This window comes from Rhipicephalus microplus, chromosome 5 (assembly GCF_043290135.1).
Source record: "Rhipicephalus microplus isolate Deutch F79 chromosome 5, USDA_Rmic, whole genome shotgun sequence".
In the NCBI taxonomy this organism is placed as follows: domain Eukaryota; kingdom Metazoa; phylum Arthropoda; class Arachnida; order Ixodida; family Ixodidae; genus Rhipicephalus; species Rhipicephalus microplus.
The window spans coordinates 59,353,449-59,372,805 of record NC_134704.1 but is presented as its reverse complement, the minus strand read 5'-3'; the positions used below and the strand labels follow the sequence as shown (position 1 = coordinate 59,372,805).

Sequence of the window (19,357 nt, the reverse complement as noted above, 5' to 3'; positions counted from 1 at the left end):
ACACAGACAGCCGGCGAAATCGGAGGCGCACCAAGAGCGAACGCATTTTCGCGTAAGAGCGAACGCCGCCTGCTATTACACGAGAGCACACATCGGAGCGGATGGATGGATGGATGGATATGGCTGTACCCTTTAGATCAGGCGGTGGCTAGCGCCACTAAGCCGTAATACCTAATGAACCAAAAACTATATTTATTTTTTCCCCTTAAAAAGTGAGTTTGAGGATCCGTACTTTGCAGTGAAGAGTTTACTTTTCACTCGTGCCTTGACTTTAGCCACCAATCATATAACCTCCTTCAAGTTAAGTCTACCCGCTTAAAGTTTATTTTGCCCTCCCGGTCCTTATACCCCAGTGCTTTGAAAAACTCTGCGCCATCATCCTGAACTATAGGGTGAAGCCCTTTACAGGACATTATCAAGTGTTCGGCAGTTTCTTCTTCCTCTCCACACGCATTGAATACTGTGTCTACCCCTTCGTATTTGGCCCGATATGTCTTGGTTCGCAGTACTCCCGTCCTGGCCTCAAACAGTAGAGAACTACCCCGAGTATTATCATACATCCTTTCCTTGGCAATTTCCTGCTTAAAAGTTTGATAGATCTCTAGTGCGGACTTCTTAATCATGCCCATTCTCCACATGTCAGTCTCCGTTTCCTTCACTTTCTTCTTAACCGATAGTTCTTTTTGGTTTGGCCACTTGCTGTTTTCTAAGTACTTACCAGTCAACTTCCTGGTTCGCTTCCTCCATTTTGTATCGACATTCTTCATGTACAAGTAGCTGAAAACCTTCCTAGCCCAACGCTCTTCCCCATTTCTCTCAATCGCTTCTCAAATTTTATCTTGCTGCTAGCTTCCCTGCCCTCAAATGATGTCCATCCCATATCACCTTGTACTCCCTGATTTGGTGTATTCCCGTGAGCTCCTAAATCAAGCCTACCTATTCCACGTTGCTTAATTTCTAATCTTGCTTGAACTTCTGATCTCATGCACGACACCGCATTGCCGAACGTAAGCCCAGGAACCATGACCCCTTTCCATATTCCTCTCACAACATCATACCTACTGTAATTCCACAGTGCCCTACTTTTCATGACTGCTGCATTCCTGTTAGCTTTAGTCGTCACGTATATTTCGTGTTCCCTCAGATACTCGGTCCCATTGCTTATCCATACGCCCAGATATTTGTATTTATCTGTTATCTCTAGCGTGACCTCCTGTATTCTAAGCTCACTACCTTCGTTGTCATTGAAAATCATGACTGCTGATTTTTCCTTACTCAATCTAAAATCTAACCTATCTCCCTAATTACCGCAGATGTCCATCAATCTCTGCAAATCTTCCTTGTTGTTGGCCATTAGCACTATATCATCTGCGTACATTAATGCTGGTAGTGCCTGATCAATAAGTTTTCCTTGTTTGACTAAAGAGAGGTTGAAGCCCAGTCCACTTCCCTCTAATTTTGCCTCTAATCCTTGTAGGTACATCATGAATAATAAGGGTGACAGGGGGCACCCCTGCCTAAGCCCCCGTTTTACCTCTGCAGGCTTGGATACCTGTTTTTCCCACTTTATAACTACCTTGTTACCTTTATAGATACCCTTTAAAAGATTAGTGACTACATGTTCCACGCCTAGTGTGTCCAGTATTCCCCACAATTCCTCTTGAACCACGCTATCGTACGCTCCCTTGATATCCAAAAATGCTAGCCACAGGGGCCTGTGTTCCTTTTCTGCTATTTCGATGCACTGCGTCAGTGCGAACAGATTGTTTTCAACCTCCTGTGTTTCCGAAACCCATTCTGCAGTTCCCCCAGCACCCCCTCATCCTCTATCCACGCCTGCAGTCTTTCCTTTATAATCTGCATCGCCAGCCTGTAGACCACTGATGTCACTGTTATAGGACGGTAGTTGTTTATGTCAGCTTTGTCCCCCTTTCCTTTATATATCATGCTCATCCTGCTAAGTTTCCATCCATCGGGAACTTCACCATCGATTATTATTGTGCTCACTGCCTCTCTCAAAGCCTGCTTAGACTTCGGACCTAATGTCTTTATCAGCCTAATTGGAATGCCATCTGGGCCTGTTGATGTACTACTAGGAACCCTTTTCTCAGCCCTTTCCCACTCTTGTTGTGAAAATGGAGCCATTGCACCACTGGATTCGTCCTTGTCTATTGTGGTGCATAAAGTACTTCTTTGAAATTTTTCTGTTACCCTTGTTCTTATATATTCAATAGCTTCGCCCCCTTCTAGCCTAGCACCTTGTGCTGTAGTTATAAAACTCTGCTCTAGGCTCTTCTCATTTCTTAGGGAGTTTAGATGGCTCCGAAATTTCGCAGCTGCCTTTCTATCTTTTTTATGTACTTCTGCCAGCCACTGAGCTCCCTTTCTTCTAATCTTTTCATTGATCAGAAGGGATGCATCCCTTCTACAGCTTAGAAGGAGCGCAACGGCGCCGCCTAGTGAGCGCTCTGAGTACTAGCGGTGGCTATTAGGACGACGCGGGAATAGCCTACCTCCTAAGGAGCTTAGGCCCTAAAAAAAAAGAAGAAAAGTTGCTGCGCGTGCACGAAACTGTCCTGCAAAGGGCTCCGCATCCTCTGTAGATAGAGTGAACAAGTGTGTCATTTCTCCTGGCCTTTCTCGTCTTTCCGGCACAGTTCGCGACGTCAGCGCTCAGAAGTGTGGCAGCTTGGGCTAGTTGGTATGGCATGACGATAGTTATAGCGCGAGAACAAAACCACGACAGAGAGACAAAAAGGACACGAAAGTGTTCGCGTGACGTCATGAGGAAATAAGTTTTCGAGTGAACCACATGCAAGGGATATTTGTTATCTCATACGCTGCTTTGCCAAGCAATCGCATGCCTGTTCTACCTTTTCGCGCTTCGGTATCACGCGCGATCAACTGGTTTCAGTCCATTTTGCGCACTTTCGACTGCGCAAGCGGAGGTAACAGCGCGCAGTGGAAAAGCGCGATATACGAATAGGCTCGCTGCTTAGTACTGGAGTGTTCTACGTATTTATGAAGTACTATAAGCGGCGAGGAGTGGATATATAGTGACTGTAGGAAAGCACGATGCATGCGAAAAAGAAAGCGCTCTGTAGTCATTTAGCTCTACACGGTTTCAACCCTTTAATATGCGCTGCATTACCTGAACGCACTTCTACAGTAGACTTAAAAGCTTCAAATCTGTCCCATTTTCCAGAAATTGATGCAGAAGCTAGGCCAGAAGAACCACACCCTGCATAAGGAGAGTGGGCAGCTGGGCATGTTTGACCAGTACTCCTTCGTCACGGGCCTCACGTACATCGGCGGCCTCATCGAGACAAACTGCGACTACCGCAGCCAGGTTTGCGGCTCGGACGGCGAACCGCCCAACAACCTCACCCAATACTGCCACTCCTTGGATCATCCTTGTGCGTCGGCGCCCTTCCCCTGAGACTTATGCGAACAGGCGAACAGGGCAGGGCGTTCGTTTTCTATAGTTTCTTGCGACCATGTTCGCTTGTTATTTCGTGTATTTATTGTTGCCGAGTTTTCGATTTTATCACTGCTTACGTAGCACTGTACTAACAATCTTGTGCTTATACAAGTCTAGTGCTGCTTTTTGTATTCATTTTTGCTATTTTTTCGATTATATTAATATTTACGTGGTGCTGTATAAACTTGCAGTATCCCGCATAGAAGCATCTCAAACCTGACAGAACTTTCACTAATCCGAACATCCCAGTCTAGCATTGAGGCGCTCGTGACCACCCTCTCGACTCGTGTTGACACCCTAGAAAAAATTGTGCAGTCGACTCAGTCTAACGAAACAGGTCTAAAGGCAGACGTGAAGGACAGTTTTGCCAAACTATCTGCGGAAATCAGGGTTCTTACAGATAAGTGTGATGATGCTGAAAATCGCCTACGTCGTTCTAACCTGCTTCTTTGTGGTATCCCAGACACAAAAGGCGAGTCTTGGATTCAGTCCCAGGCAAAAGTGATAAAATTTTGCTCTGAAAATCTCGGTATCTCCATACCAGAAGACGACTTGGAGCGTGCACATCGGCTTGGTCGATACCAGCAAAACAAAAGTAGACCTATCATAGTAAAATATGCAAGATTTAAAGATAAATAAAAAATTCTTGCAGTTGCGTCCAAGCTCAAGGGCACGACTTTTTCAATTCGCGAAGACTACTCAGGTAGAGTTCGACAGGCATGAAGGAAACTATATGACCATGGCATGCTGAGCGGCAAACCCTTCAAGCTACGCTTTGACAAGTTACTACTTGCCCCGCCGCGGTGGTCTAGTGGCTAAGGTACTCGGCTGCTGACCCGCAAGGCGCGGGTTCGAATCCCGGCTGCGGCGGCTGCATTTCCGATGGAGGCGGAAATGTTGTAGGCCTGTGTGCTCAGATTTGGGTGCACGTTAAAGAACCCCGGGTGGTCTAAATTTCCGGAGCCCTCCACTACGGCGTCTCTCATAATCGTATAGTGGTTTTGGGACGTTAAACCCCACATATCAATCAATCAATCAATCAAGTTACTACTTGAAAACAAGCAATTTTCGTACCATGCAGAATCTGATAGCGTTGTTGAATTGCAGTCGTAGCAGTCATTTCTATATCTCAGGCATGCGCGTCGCCCACTTCCCCCCCAACCTTGCCTCGCCCCTATGAATGATCCCGTTTGTCAATGTATGGCAGTCTTATTCGCTAATGTGCGCAGTTACCTGCCTAAAAAAGACGCTGTTGAATCCCTTCTGAATGACAACAACACTGACGTTGCAATATTTACGGAATCTTGGCTTCAGCCGCACATTGCTGACCACGAGCTATTACAAGACGGCCAAGTGTACGCTGTTCACCGGCTTGACCAGGTGGGGCGGAGGGGGGGGCGGAATATTGATTTTTGTTAAAGAAAGTGTTCCTTCTTATGTAATCAAAATGAACTGTCAACACGAAATTTTCTGTGTGAACATCTCACTTGCTTCGAAAATGATTGTGATTATTGCTTGTTACCGCGCTCCTAATTGTGATGCCTCCTTCATTTATGAACTAAATACAGTCCTAGTACATCTTTACTCTTGTTTTCCTTTTGCTTATTTCATGCTCTGTGGTGATTTTAATTTTCTAGATATTAACTGGACAAATTTTGAGTCAGATAACCACCAGTCCAAAGATTTTCTTGAAATGACCCTGACGTTTCACCTTACTCAGATGGTTAATACACCAACCCGTGGGGCAAATATCTTAGACCTCGTACTTGTTTCCAACCCTGATACATTTAAATCGGTATCATCCGTTGAAGCTCTAAGTGACCACAATTTAGTGCTATTTAACCTAAGCATCCCACGTCCTGTATGACAGCGCTCAATAAAACACATCAGGGATTACAACAAAGCCAATTTCACAAAAATAAACTCAGAATTAAGTGAGTTCCTTGATTACTTCCGTCGGTCTGCTTCACTTCGTTCAGTAGACGATAATTGGCTGTTATTTAAGAATAAGTTAACATCGCTTGTAGAGTTACATGTACCCCTTGTACGCACTCGCGGTGACCTGGGAAAACCCTGGTTTTCGAACACACTAAAGAGGCTGTTAGAAAAAAAAAGCGTCTTTTCCGCGATGCGAAGCAATCGGTAATTTCCTCAAAGTGGGAAAAGTATTTTACGAGTCTGCGTCAATATACTTCTGCTTTGAGGCAATCCAAAAAGAAGTTCTTCCACCACGACTTGCAGACCATTATGCGTGTCAACCCTAAAAAATTCTGGAAAATCCTCACATTTAGTAAAAGCTCCAATAAAATTTCTTTGAGTTACCCTGATGGTTCCAATGTGCCAATTGATGAGCGATCAGATGTAATCAACTCGTACTTTTCATCTGTTTTCACTAATGAACCCACGCTAAACGACTTTGATCTGCCCAACCTTTCTCTTTCCGATATGCCTCCTATAATCATTACTTCTCAAGGAATCTTGAAGCTCATTGAAAAAATGAAGATTTCTAGTGCCCCAGGACATGATGGTATTACAGCCAAAATACTAAAAGGCACGAAAGTGTTCTCTAGTTCTATATTAGAAATAATTTTCACGCAGTCAATCACTGACAGTTCACTTCCGACGGACTGGAAAATTAACAAAGTAGTACCTGTATACAAGTCTGGCAGCCGCTCGGATCCCTCCAACTATCGTCCCATTTCGCTTACAAGCATTGCCTGCAAACTCCTAGAACATATAATATACTCACAAATAGCATGTCATCTATGTAATCATTCCTTCTTTTTCCCCAATCAACATGGTTTTCGGCCTAACCTATCATGTGATACTCAGCTCTTTGAATTTGTTACTGAGCTTCACTTAAACTTAGACTCATCCTTTCAAACTGACGTCATTTATCTCGATTTTGCGAAAGCTTTTGACTGTGTCCCCCACCAGCGACTTCTGGCCAAGCTCTCACGCCTACAGCTGGACCCCCTAGCGTTGTCATGGATCCGATGCTTCCTGACCAATCGTCTCCAATACACGGTTGTCGGTAATCACTGTTCAGCCACTACTAACGTGATTTCTGGAGTACCACAGGGATCCGTTCTTGGTCCTCTGCTCTTTCTCATCTTGAAATAAACGACCTTCCTAATGGCATTTCATCTTCTATTCGACTTTTTGCAGATGACTGCGTTCTTTATCGTCGCATCGCACACCGAACTGACCATGAAATCATTTAAAGCGACTTACATCAAATCGAATCCTGGTGTTCCAATTCATTAATGAAACTCGATATTTCGATATGTAAAGTTATGCAGATATCCCGTAAGCGCTCCAACAGTAATTACACGTATTCCTTAAACTCGATAGCTTTGTCCCTCGTCGAATCTTATCGTTATCTTGGTGTCACAATAAACAAAAAATTGACATGGTCCGATCATAACACCAAATTAGCAGCCGACACCACTAAATCACTTGGTTACATCAGACGTTCCCTTTCCTTGTGTCCCTCATCCACGCGAAAACTGGCTTACGAAACATTTATACGAAGTAAGCTTGAATATGCCTCAGCTATTTGGAGCCCTCATCAAGCATACCTCATTAACACTTTAGAATCTATACAGCACCGTGCGGCCAGATTCATCTCTTCTAGGTACGGCCGTGATGAAAGCATCAGTGCCATAAAGTCATCATTGGGACTCGAGTCATTGTCGTTCCGTCGGAAGATTGCAGGGTTGTGCTTGTTCCATAGGCTTTACTATAACTTCCCACATCTTCACGGTAAACTCTTTATCCCGCCAAGCCGTACATCTCGTCGCCTTTTTAACTCGTGCAGCGTCCAGCGTTTGCACGGTTCTACGTCTTCTTTTAATCAATCTTTTTTTGCCAACAGCCATTGCAGAATGGAACACTTTGCCAGACTGTGTTGTCGTTGAGCGAAACCCTATTGCGTTTAAGCAGTTGCTCACTGATCATCTTACGCTGTAAAATTCTTTTACACTGTTCTTTCTTTTCGCCTTTATATGCCTGATTCAAATTGTAACATTTTTTTTGTGTGTTATGTTTCAGTATTGTGATCTGATATGTTTTGTAACTCTTTATGTAACCTCCCCCCCCCCTTATGTAATACCCCGAGAGGGGCCTTTAAGGGAAAAATAAATGATGATGAAATGATGATGATGATCCTTGCATAATACACGTCTCGTGCTGCCCTATTGAGCAATCCCTCAGCCTGCAGCTTTTCCATAGACATTGTTGGTCTGGTTTAAAGCCTTCCTTATGCCTTGCTAACCTGTATTTATTTATCTATATTCAGTTTCTTTTAATTTTTTTCTTTAGTGGCACAAGCACCCTCCGCATGACTATCTCGTTTTTTTTTTATTTTCTTGCAGGAAACTCTGTTCAGGCATTTAATTCCAGTTTTCGAATAATTAACAAACAGTCTTGTAAAAATAAAAACTGATCGTTCTGGTTGAAGTAAAAGGTTACATTGAATGCGTATGATATATGAGCATATGGCCCAATCAAAGGTCACAATATTAATGGAAATTGAGTTCACTAAAATATCTTGCGCAGAATTTGGATAAATGCGGCACCTGGTGGAGCAGGTCTCAACCACGCGCTGCTTTCTCTGTAGCCTCCGAGCACAGCCCGCTTTTGAAGCGTGCGAAGCGAAATGTTGACCCGCCTGGACACGTGACTGCCGCCACGCGAATGATACTTCCAAACACTTAAATCAGGGATTGAGGTTGCCTCTAGATTCTATCTCCCTCTATTTTATATTTCCACAGACTTTTAATTAACACCACAGCATATACCTTCGTGCTCTAGCTAAGAAATCAGAGTTATAAAGTGAGTGAGTGAGTGAGTGAATGAGTCACGCGTACACTTGGAGAGCAGGAATTTTCGTGCGATGATGATAAAATCAGATTCTTTTTTCAGTTGTAATACAATGTACAGGGGAGGTCAGAGGTTCCAAGGCAACTATCCTGTATTCATATGGCATCATGGCCTGGGAACGTTTGACCCGCCCTGTACACCGTTTACCTTTCACGTTGTCTTGAACGGTTACTACACTTAGAAATTCTGGGGTTAAACTGATTATATGACATGACAGCAGCAAAAATTAATCAAGGCCTTATGCAGTTTTCGGCATGTTGCGTAGTAAGCCGTTCCCGAGATTGTTCCTCAAGGACATCACAAAAATTGGGAGCCTTACGCCAGACGAGTTTATCGCCAATAAGTTCTACGGAACCTCGCAAGGGGGCGGAAGAGTGCGAAATAGGAAATGACAACCAGTCGTTTGTAGCATGAAGCCAAAAAAACTCGTACGGCAATCTCTGAAAGGCATTGGTCCCGGTTTCTATTCTCGGATCAAAACAAAGCATGAGGCAACTGCAGGAAGCTCTCTTTCTGAGAAGTCCGCGTGGATTTACGTGTGACTTCATGCTGTGATACAGACGGCTGATTGCCTATTTCCTCTGCGACAGGAGATTGTATTGGGAAAAAAGAGAATTCAGCCGATTCCAGTGATAGAGATACAAGCCACGTCATCCAGCCTATGGCGAAAATTTCTTTGCGAGTTCAGCCTCGAGTTTTAATGAAAAAAACAGCCAGCATGAGTCGTTCTATATTTGCATCATTGCTTTTTAAGAGCCCATGTCATTTCGTGCAATGTCTCGCAGCTGGTATCGACAGAAATCGTTGCGTCCCAGATTTAATGATACTTCCTATTCTGCTATTTGCGAGCGTGATACGAACGTTATACTTAAGGTTAAGTTGCAAGCCAATGCTCGCCGGAAGCGGAAGGCCGCTTCTTCCGGACGATTATCCTAAACGAGGGAAGCGCCTCGGTGCTGTGGCCGCTCGTGTGGCATTCACCGTGGAGTGGTCATTAATTCTGCGGAGATCAATGACGCGGTTTAGAGGAAAGCGCTTTCTGCGCCAAGCGCGCGCTGCTTCCTGCTTTCGATGTCGGGACCCGCCACTGGCCCTGGGGTCAAAGTTCGCGCCTAATCGGCCCTCTTCGAGGTGGCAGCGCAAAGAAAAAAGCCTTAAAAGCGACTGACCCGGCGCCCTCCACTTGCTGAGTGCTTCCTCTTCAACGGGAAGGGCGACGTCCGAATGAGTGAAAGTGAAGAATACCGGTGAGCGTACGCCGTTCGGAACGAATACGATTTCGTTTTGAATGAGCCTGCGCGGCGGCAAGTGACTGTGACTCGGATTCTTACCCCCGTATTGTAGAACCTCCCTTCACTCAACGCTTCGCCTTCACTTGAGAAAGCCGATGGGAGCGCCATCTCTAGGTATGGCAAGTCACTGCATATTAGCAATAGTCTGCTGCATTTCTTGAGTAGCGCAGCGTCATTTTTAGCCGAGCGGTGGCGCAATGCTCAACTCTGTCAAGTGAAGGTTGAAAGTCGAGTCGAGGAGCGTTTGTGAATACGGGGGTTAGCTTAGACCTGGACTGTGAAGCTACCACGATGTCATGAATTACTAAGTAAATCTGGAAGTGCTTCAAACAGTTAAGAGCCCCTAAACAGCCCGTGAAAATTAAAAAAAGGAAAGAAACGAGCACAATATACTCCAGACATTTCCCGTTCTCGCAGCATAATGACGTCAGCTGTCCCTTCACGTGACGCCAAGATGAAATAGGTTCTCGATCGGTCCATATACGAAATACATCTGTTGTGAATAGTTTCCTACCCTGCTTTACCATGAAGTGCATGCCCGTTCTGCCTTGTTTGACTACAGCATGAATATTGTGCATAACTATCATGAGCGCTCAACATCTTTGATGTTTAAGGCCAAATAAGACACGGACGAAGATAAGGTACGCTACACACTGACGCTCCGTGTCTGTGTGTGTGTGTGTGCCTTATCTTTGCCCGTGTCGCGCCTTAAACCTCAAATATGTTAAACCAACAAGCCCAGCCTGCCATTCTCAAATCGATAAAAATAATTTCACTTCGTCTTTCGCGTTTGCGACTGCGCGAGCGGAGTTATACGGTGTTGTCCGAAATCCCGAAATCCTAACAGGCTCAGCGCTTACTTACTACTGACATTCCACATGTTTTATGAAAAATAAGTGGCGAGGAGAAGAGAGGGCTTGTACGAAGGGTTGTGAAGGCGATAAACTAAACTATGGTCTCATTTTCGAACTCGGGGTAGTTTACGGGCCCTTTAAGCTACAGCGGGCATGTGAAATGGGGTGGGGCCCAGAAGGGAGAAGTGAATGCCCTGCGGCGACTCGCTCGATGCTGGGTCGGTGGCGTGGAAACCCATGGTTCCACATTTATGTGTATAGGAGTGTTGGTCATGAGCCAGCATTAACACTAACAGTTAACTCCGCTTTTCGACAACAGTGTCGCGGAGCGATATGACATGGCTTAGTGTAGGTCGCGTCCTAGTCGCTTATAAAATTCTAATGAACATATTGTGTTTCTTTCTTCCCGAAATTCAAATATACAGTCTGGTTTGGTGGCACATGAGTTAAGTGTTCGCCCTTCGTTCTGCAAAATACAGTTTTACTTCTGCGCATTCATTTTAGTGTTCACTTTTGTACAACTGAATGCACAGTTCGTATCATAATTGATATGGGTTTAACGTCCCAAAACCTCCATATGATTATTAGAGACGCCGTGGTGGAGGGCTCCGGAAATTTCGACCACCTGGGGTTCTTTAACGTGCCCTCAAATCTGAGCATACGGGCCTACAACATTTCCGTCTCCATACCGTATCATAATTAAGATTCCAGCCTATGCATAAGCTTTACCAAAGTGCCCGCCTGTCCCAGTTGAATAAACTTTTTTGTAGTCGGACCACACCTGTTGCCATTATTAGGCTAACTAGTAGACTTTTGACTAAAGCTGTTTCGTTACGGTAAGCGGAGATCTTGTAAAATAAATAAATAAATAAATAAATAAATAAATAAATAAATAAATAAATAAAGTTTACTTTTGTTTTGCGTAATATCATAACGACATAGGACAATGAGCGTGGGGCCTGCAATTACATGCCATCAGGACGACCCTTTGCCGCCCGGGCGGCCACATCCACAGCCTTTACCTCGTCCTAATAGCAAGGAAAGGTATAAAACGGGCGGAAGGCCAATTAGACAAAGTACTTGCTTATCCGTCAGCCGAATACTGCCACATTGTTCAAATAATGTAGATAAATAAACATATTGCTATATGCATGTATATTGATATTCTACGGCGTCTTTTCTTCTCCTTACAATATTTTGCCGGATTAACTACAACTATGTCATTCTTATACGTCCGTCAGCAAGATCTGTGGTATGCGAATTCGGAGCACGTTCATCTTAAGCTAGCATGTGTGCTCATTGCAAGTGCACTCCAACACTCTTTCGAAAAGGAAGTTTACTAAAAGAGAAACGGTTGACTTTCCCAAGAGGCTCTTAGAGGTTCTACTGTTCTCCAAGTTCATTGTACGCGTAAGCATTATCCCCTGTATCGATATACGCGTCGCAATAAACAGGTGTTCAACAAGACTTTGCAGCTCTTGAAGCTGCACGCCCTGACGCGTATGCCCATTTCCTCTTCTAGAAGCTCTCCTTCGTTTTTCGTCGTCCTGCTCCGAATTAAGTAACAAAAAGAAACAAAGATAAAAAAGAAGGGAAAGGGGTCCCTCTCGTACCAGCTGGCGCGCTTTCTAAATATGGGCACAGCTACGGAGAGCTCGTTCGAAGACGGGGTGATTTGCCGAGCGCAACGGTTCGCGCCTGCGGTGGTGCGTACGAATGTGAGTGGGCGTTCATACGGCGCGTAACGCGAGCGCCTTGCGTGAAAGCGATGCGCTGGAGCGACGCGAAAAACGCTGGTACAGACCAGCACCATCGCCAAAAGCTCCTTGGAGGGAGCCTTCATCTTTGAGGGCGTCGGCATGCCTCAGCATCTGTCCATACACGTTGCTCTCGTAAGGAAAAAGAAAGCGAGAAAAAAAATCAGACACTGGTGACTACTGGAAAGTGACCAGTTTAAAGAAATACTTGTCTGCAACGTCGTAACATAGAAAGAGCAGAACGCAAGTGTCCAGTCACAAATACTTCCCGGGCTCATGCGCTCCAATAGAAGCAAGACACTTAAATAAGCGAGACGCGTGTCCCCTCTTCCACGTCACCACTGACATGGTTCGTATATAAGGCGGGAGTACCGTACAGCGGGCAGCTCGAACAGATGACGGCTGACGAGAGTTGGCGGCTGCGGGATTACAGAGATGGTTCGAACAAGGACAGCCTGTGGTGGGGTACGTATACAACGACATGACTTGCGATAGTATACGGGCAACTACCAGCAACCTGTAAGCATGATGGGTTGTGCTTTGTAACTGATGCGACAACAAACCCAAGAACCACCTGGTTAGTACAAGATAAGGTCATCGTTAGAGTGTCATTGATGATATCATCGTTGGGGGTTAACTTCCCAAAACCACCATATAATTATGAGAGACGCCAAAGTAGAGGGCTCCGGAAATGTCGACCACCTGGTGTTCTTTGACGAGCGCCTAAATCTAGGCACACGGGTCAAGCGTTTCCGCCTCCACCGAAAATGCAGCTGCCACGGCTGTAATTCGATCCCATGACCTGCGGGTCAGCAGCCGAGTGCCCTAGCCACTATATCAGCCCCGCCACGGAGGTCTAGTGGCTGAGGTACTCGGCTGCTGACCCACAGGTCGCGGGATCGAATCCCGGCTGTGGCGGCTGCATTTCCGATGGAGGCGGAATTGTTGTAGGCCCATGCGCCCAGGTTTGGGTGCACGTTAAAGAACCCCAGGTGGTCAGAATTTCCGTAGCCCTACACTATGGCATCTCTCATAATCATATGGTGCTTTTGGGACGTTAAACCCCACACATCAGTCAGTATATTTCGGTCTCAGAATATGCAGCGTGATGACAGGCTCTTTTAGCTGACCGTATTTCGCCTCCGACTCCGCTCAGCCAGCCGGTGATTGCGCCACTACGCGTGCACCAGATGGTCAGGCGCTGAGCGGGGGACCGGACCGTCGGCCTTAACTGTGCGTTCTCCTTGTCACGGTTAGTCCTTAGAAAGTAGACAATATTCCTACATCAAGAAAAGGAAACTGCTTCTTCGCGACGCAGCAGGCTTTTGTTTCTTTAACGCAGCAGCACGTCTGCTACTTTGGAGTTCGGTAGTGGACCCAACATTTTCATATGCCTTTCAGGTTATCCATATCACTGCCATCTGGTAGTCGACGAGTCACTGCCCTCGGACTTTAAACACTTGCGATAGTGTGGTGAGAAACTGACCATTGCCTCACCTACGCACTTACCGGCACTTCCTGTACTCGTGGTGCGTGTTGATAACGATGGATAACAATGGTGTTGATAAGAATGATAACGCTTGGCTAACAATGGTCACAGGGCAGCACCACTCATACGTTGTCAGCCGAAGGCGAAAATAGTAATTGTTACTCTCCTTGTTACGTTGCTCAAACGAGAATCTTTGTTCCTTTGTCTGTTCTGTTCGAGCCAAGTAATGATGATTAGCGAATGAAAGGAAGACCGTACGTGGGTCACCTGACGCTCATGGTAGCCTAGCACGTAGGCGTAAGACGTCCCGTTAAGATCGGGTGCGCGGCTCTGATTCACGGCCTCGGTGGTCGCATTTCGGGGGAGGGCGATATGAAATGAGCACCCGTGTACTTAGATATATAATATATAGGTGCGCGTTAAAGAACTGCAGGCGGTGAAAAATTCTATTCATAGTCGCTAACAACGCCATGCATGGTTAGTACATGGTGGTGTTAGCACGTTAAACCCCAGCGATTATTATGACAAGGTCACGGCATCAAAACGCATTCAGCTGAGAGTTGAACGACAGCCTTGAACAGAAGTAACTAAAAAGAAACATTCAGGTCAGGGTGCGTAAGCATAAAACGAGTTCAATATAACATATTTTGCGCCTTGGCTGCACAGCTGTATATGTATTCTCGTTCGCCAGGTTTAAGTGTATAATGACACAAGAAACATTGAACCCTACTAATCAAACATTTAAACGGATCCAATACCTATAGACGTATTGTTTCTATGCTTCATGCAGTGATAGCAAGCTAATGGTATACGTCGCAATAGTTTCAAGGCGTACGGCGCAGGCATCATAGCTGTGCTTGCCACTCTTATTTTTCGTGCGCCAAGTTGCCAGAATAGCTTTTTTTTGCCATTATCCTCTGACCTATGGCTACTCCGCGACGTGGGTGCAGTCATGTCATCGTAGTTACTGGACACTGTCGCTACCATCCTCGTTGCCTCTTTTATCGTCGTTTCGTCGTCCTTATTATCGTTGCCCTTATCGTCGACCTTGTTAACATACACTATTCGTGGTCGGTGTCACTGGCAAGAAAAGTTTTGATGACGGTGTATACAAATTATTACCAAGCCAGTACATTAGGCATTAGCGATGCAGTTGTCGAGGTTGTTAGGCGCCTTTCTCAAGGAGCAGATGCTTGAAGTAATGAAAAAATCGCCGAGAAGAGAATGGCTCTAAAACCAACGTTTCGGCAAGTGTACTTGTATTCATCATGGAAGCGCTGAAGAATGTTGGTTGGTTGTTCTTTAAAGTCCTGGCACAACACACCATGGCCGATTCTAAAGAAGGTGATCACTTTCTGAGATAGCGTCACTTGTTTTTCATTGCAACATACACGTGTACACTGGACCTTAGAAAACAAGACTCTTCCTCAGGGCAGCTCTGAAGAACGCAGTGAATTTCACAGGAGGCGTTATACTTCCTCTTCATTGCAATATAGACTTGTAGACTTCCCCTTAAAGCACAACACTTTCTGGGGAAATCTACATTGAATGCATGCTGCAAGACCGGTATTCTTTACGAAGTGAAGCAGTGTCTTGTAGAATTTGTCATCAGATGTCCAGTGTCCACAGCTGATTGTGTAACAGTTGCGATTCTTGCAGTAACAGACAGGCACGTTCCGATTGTGTCCTCTCTTGAACAACTTATGCAATTATCCCGGACTATTTACCACTAAAGCAGAAGAAAGTGAAATGATGTACATATAGCCTAACTGCTGAGGTGCTTATACATAAAATACGGCCACTGTCTTGCAATGGTCACGTAAAGTTGCCAGTCATGAGTCATGGCACTAGACGAAAAGTGAAGACACGCCTTTTTTGCATCCAGCTCATTGAGGACGCTGTCGAACAACTAAAACCGCACGTAAAGGGGGACAGAAAGAGTTCAAAGGCCAACGGGTGGGTAAAAACGGTGGTTTCGACATCGAAAACTTGGGAAAAGAGACAGAGCGAGAAGACTGCGTGTGCGCGGCCCACAAGAAGTCACTGACGAAAGGTGACGTGTACGCGAGGACACAGATGTTGCCTGTAGAATACTTCGAACACGAAGCATGACAGGAAAAAAAGAAAATGGCGCTTCGAGGGACACGAACCGTTCGGCATGGCGACTGGGGTGAATGGGGGTTCGGCCCAACGGACATTGGGTGGAGGATGGGCGAAGTTCACGACTTTTGAGCAATGTCCTCTTCACAGACACGGCGGAAAGCACTGCTGCGCTCGCGCTGACTCAAACAAAAGACGCGATGCGCCGAGGGACGCTGCACGGAAAGAACACCGAAGAAACCCCTTTGAAAGTTAAACAACCTCGCGTGACCGACGTCCTCTTCTCATCTTCATTCTTATTTTTTTCGAAAGGCGCGCGCAAAACATTTTTGTGGAACCCCCACGACCTCGCCGTGACAGGATGCGTCCACTGTGCTTGCAGCGAAGCTCGGGTATAATGTTCTACGACACTGTCGAATTCCGCCATGTTGGTGCTTAATGATAATCACTGTGGTTGTAGAGGTCCTGTTAACCGGTCGGTGATTAGAAAGAAGAAGCGAATTTGGCAGAACCGAATAGTCAACCGAATATTATACTTCCACGTAGACATCAGCGCGAAGTTTGTATACTTGGCTCCACTTCCAACACCCGTCGTAGTATAGCGGCTTGGATGAAGCCATATGAACGGATGTGTCAGTGATCATCTTCAAGTTAGATCTGTTTTGAACAGCTGACCTGATACTGTGGTGACAAATAAAACGTGACAATCGCACGGAATACGCTCCCAACAACAGGAATATACGCCACCCATCAGTGTCTGCAGCCAAGTAGCGGCTCTGAAGTGGCAACAAGCATTTCTCTTAGACATTCGCGGTTACCTTGAATGCGCTAAGGACTTATATTAAGGTTTCCTTCTGCATGCTATGCAGCAACTTATCTCTCATGGTAATCTCGCTATAGATTGTGGGTTAGTGCTGTTAATGTGCAGATTAGGCAACGGAGAGTTGTCAAGCCCCAGATCGTAAATTATAGTGCTATGAGGAAAACCACAACACGCGTTCCTAAAAGAAATATGTGAGCCTTAGAAAAAACAAAACGCCGTTTTGGTTTGGTAGTATGATTCGATTATAGACAACCTAGGCGGAGGTTCTCGTTCTTGCAGGTAAGCTATAAACAAGGACAGCACTTGGTGATACGAAAGCGGAATCTTACGTTCGAAGCTTTGGGAGTTAGAATAATGTTTAAGCGAATGAGTTTTTTGGAAACCATCCAGGCGTATCTTTTTTTAAAATAGAACGGTTTCACAATTTTTCAATTGTGCTTCGAAGATCCAATTGGAACAAATTTCACTGACGTAATTGCTTCGACACAATAAACAATTATCTATTCGTATGGTTTTGTACCTTTAGCAGCAACGCAGAGCGAGGCTATTTTAAATTATTTTTGTTTGACGTTTTGAAGATTGTGGGGCCACAGGATAAAACTATTTTAGCCTGACATATATGTGTCGTAACTACAAGTAACACGTCAGTGTCTTAAAGGTAAAGCAGTCACAAAGACGAAGCGCATTGGGCGGACTCGCAAAGAAATAAGTATCTCGGTGCTTACAATGAACCGCATCACACACACACACACACACACACACACACACACACACACACACACACACACACACACACACACACACACACACACACACACACACACACACACACACACACACACACACACACACACACACACACACACACACACACACACACACACACACACACACACACACACACACACACACACACACACACACACACACACACACACACACACACACACACACACACACACACACACACACACACACACACACACACACACACACACACACACACACACACACACACACACACACACACACACACACACACACACACACACACACACACACACACACACACACACACACACACACACACACACACACACACACACACACACACACACACACACACACACACACACACACACACACACACACACACACACACACACACACACACACACACACACACACACACACACGGAACTACACTGGCTTCGATATAAGTTAACACAAAGAAGGAAGTCATCCTCCTTTCTTTTTTTTCTTTTAAGTCGGCTGCATTGATCACACTGCCCTCAATGCCCTTCTTCGTTTAGCGGTGATTGCTCTGCCTTCGAAACTAGAAGCATTCAAAGGTGGTCCTCTGTGATAAACCACCTCCGATTTCGAAGGCCTGTACCTTTTTTTTTTTTTTTCTTCAGGCGGTTTCATTGATCGCACCGCCCTCAAGATCGTTCTGCACCTAAGGTGGTATGGCACTGCCTCCAAAACTAGGGGCATTCAAAGGCAGGCCGATCACAGAGAATCGGCTCTGAACAAGCGATGATGTCATGTGATCACGTAATCACGTTACGTCACAGCGAGTTGGCTATGACGTCTAATATCTTGGCGATCTGCGACGTCCTCACTTGACATTTTTTTTTTTTTGCAGCAATCGCGTTGACGCTGCCTGTCACCTTTCATGTTCGATGAGGCCTCTAAGGCTCTTACCAGGAGAGACCGTCGAAAAATACTGCAGGTAGCATGGGGATACAGGTATTTCGACAAGCCGGAGTCCTCTGCACAGAAACTGTTCTCTATCTGCGGCATGTTCTGGAAGAGTGACGAAAGGTTGCGTCGCATTGTTGTAGTGCCCAGTGTTGTCCTTTCAATGTTTGCGTCACGGGCAGTATTGCATTTCATTTTCCCACTCGCTTTTGTTTATTTTTTCTTTAAATCTAGAGCCTTTTGCGCTAAATAGCGGGCGTGGTGGCCGTTTCGGAAGATCTTACGCAACCACTGCCTTTCTCGTTCGACGTTGATTTCAAAAGGGACGTCATGGGTTGAGATGTACCGAGGTTTCGTAGCCGCCCTTCATTCATTCATCACCTCGGGCACACGTGTATATATACGATTGTGTTCCGGTCTTTTGTCACTTCGTGGTGTTCTCTCTCTCTCTCTCTCTGTGTGTGTGTGTGTGTGTGTGTGCGCGTGCGTGTGTGCGTGTGTGTGTGTGTGCGTGTGTGTGTGTGTGCGTGTGTGTGTGTGTGTGTGTGTGTGCGTGTGTGTGTGTGTGTCGCTAACGTAACTCTGGGCACAACACAAACAAACAAGCACATCGCCATCATATCGCAAACGGGTGGATGTCATGACTACTACAATCGCAGATGTAGATAGGCAGGCTGGAACGATGCGCTAGATAATGCGGGCACGTACGTTAAAAGTAAACATTAGTAAATATATTAATGTCATGAATATGAGAAAGCGGGAAATGATCCAGGAATAAACTATTGGTCTGGCATTTTCCAGTTCATAAACCTTTGTTTAAGTTCGTGCTGGTTCTTCTAGCATAATATACTAAAGCAAGGACTCCAACCTAAGATTTTGTTTTATAATAAAACCTGCTGTTTTCAGTTCCATAGGCGAAACGTTGTGTAAAGGATGGATGGCGGTAGCGATGTTTCGCCTTTCTGTGAAATCA

The 19,357-nt window shown here is 45.5% G+C and overlaps 1 protein-coding gene across 3 annotated transcripts in view; it reads left to right on the top strand.

Moving 5' to 3' along the window:
- LOC142817800 (scoloptoxin SSD14-like) overlaps positions 1 to 19,357 on the top strand; it is a 56,505-nt gene that overhangs the window by 31,965 nt on the left and 5,183 nt on the right. For 2 of the 3 annotated variants that reach the window (XM_075895550.1, XM_075895549.1), the window contains one exon: positions 3,206 to 3,683. The exons of the other annotated variant lie outside the window; for it this stretch is intronic. In XM_075895550.1, the coding sequence (XP_075751665.1) occupies positions 3,206 to 3,439 (234 nt within the window). In that variant the 3' untranslated portion in view covers positions 3,440 to 3,683. Of the gene's footprint in view, positions 1 to 3,205; positions 3,684 to 19,357 lie in introns of those variants that run through there. 3 annotated transcript variants of the gene reach the window in all.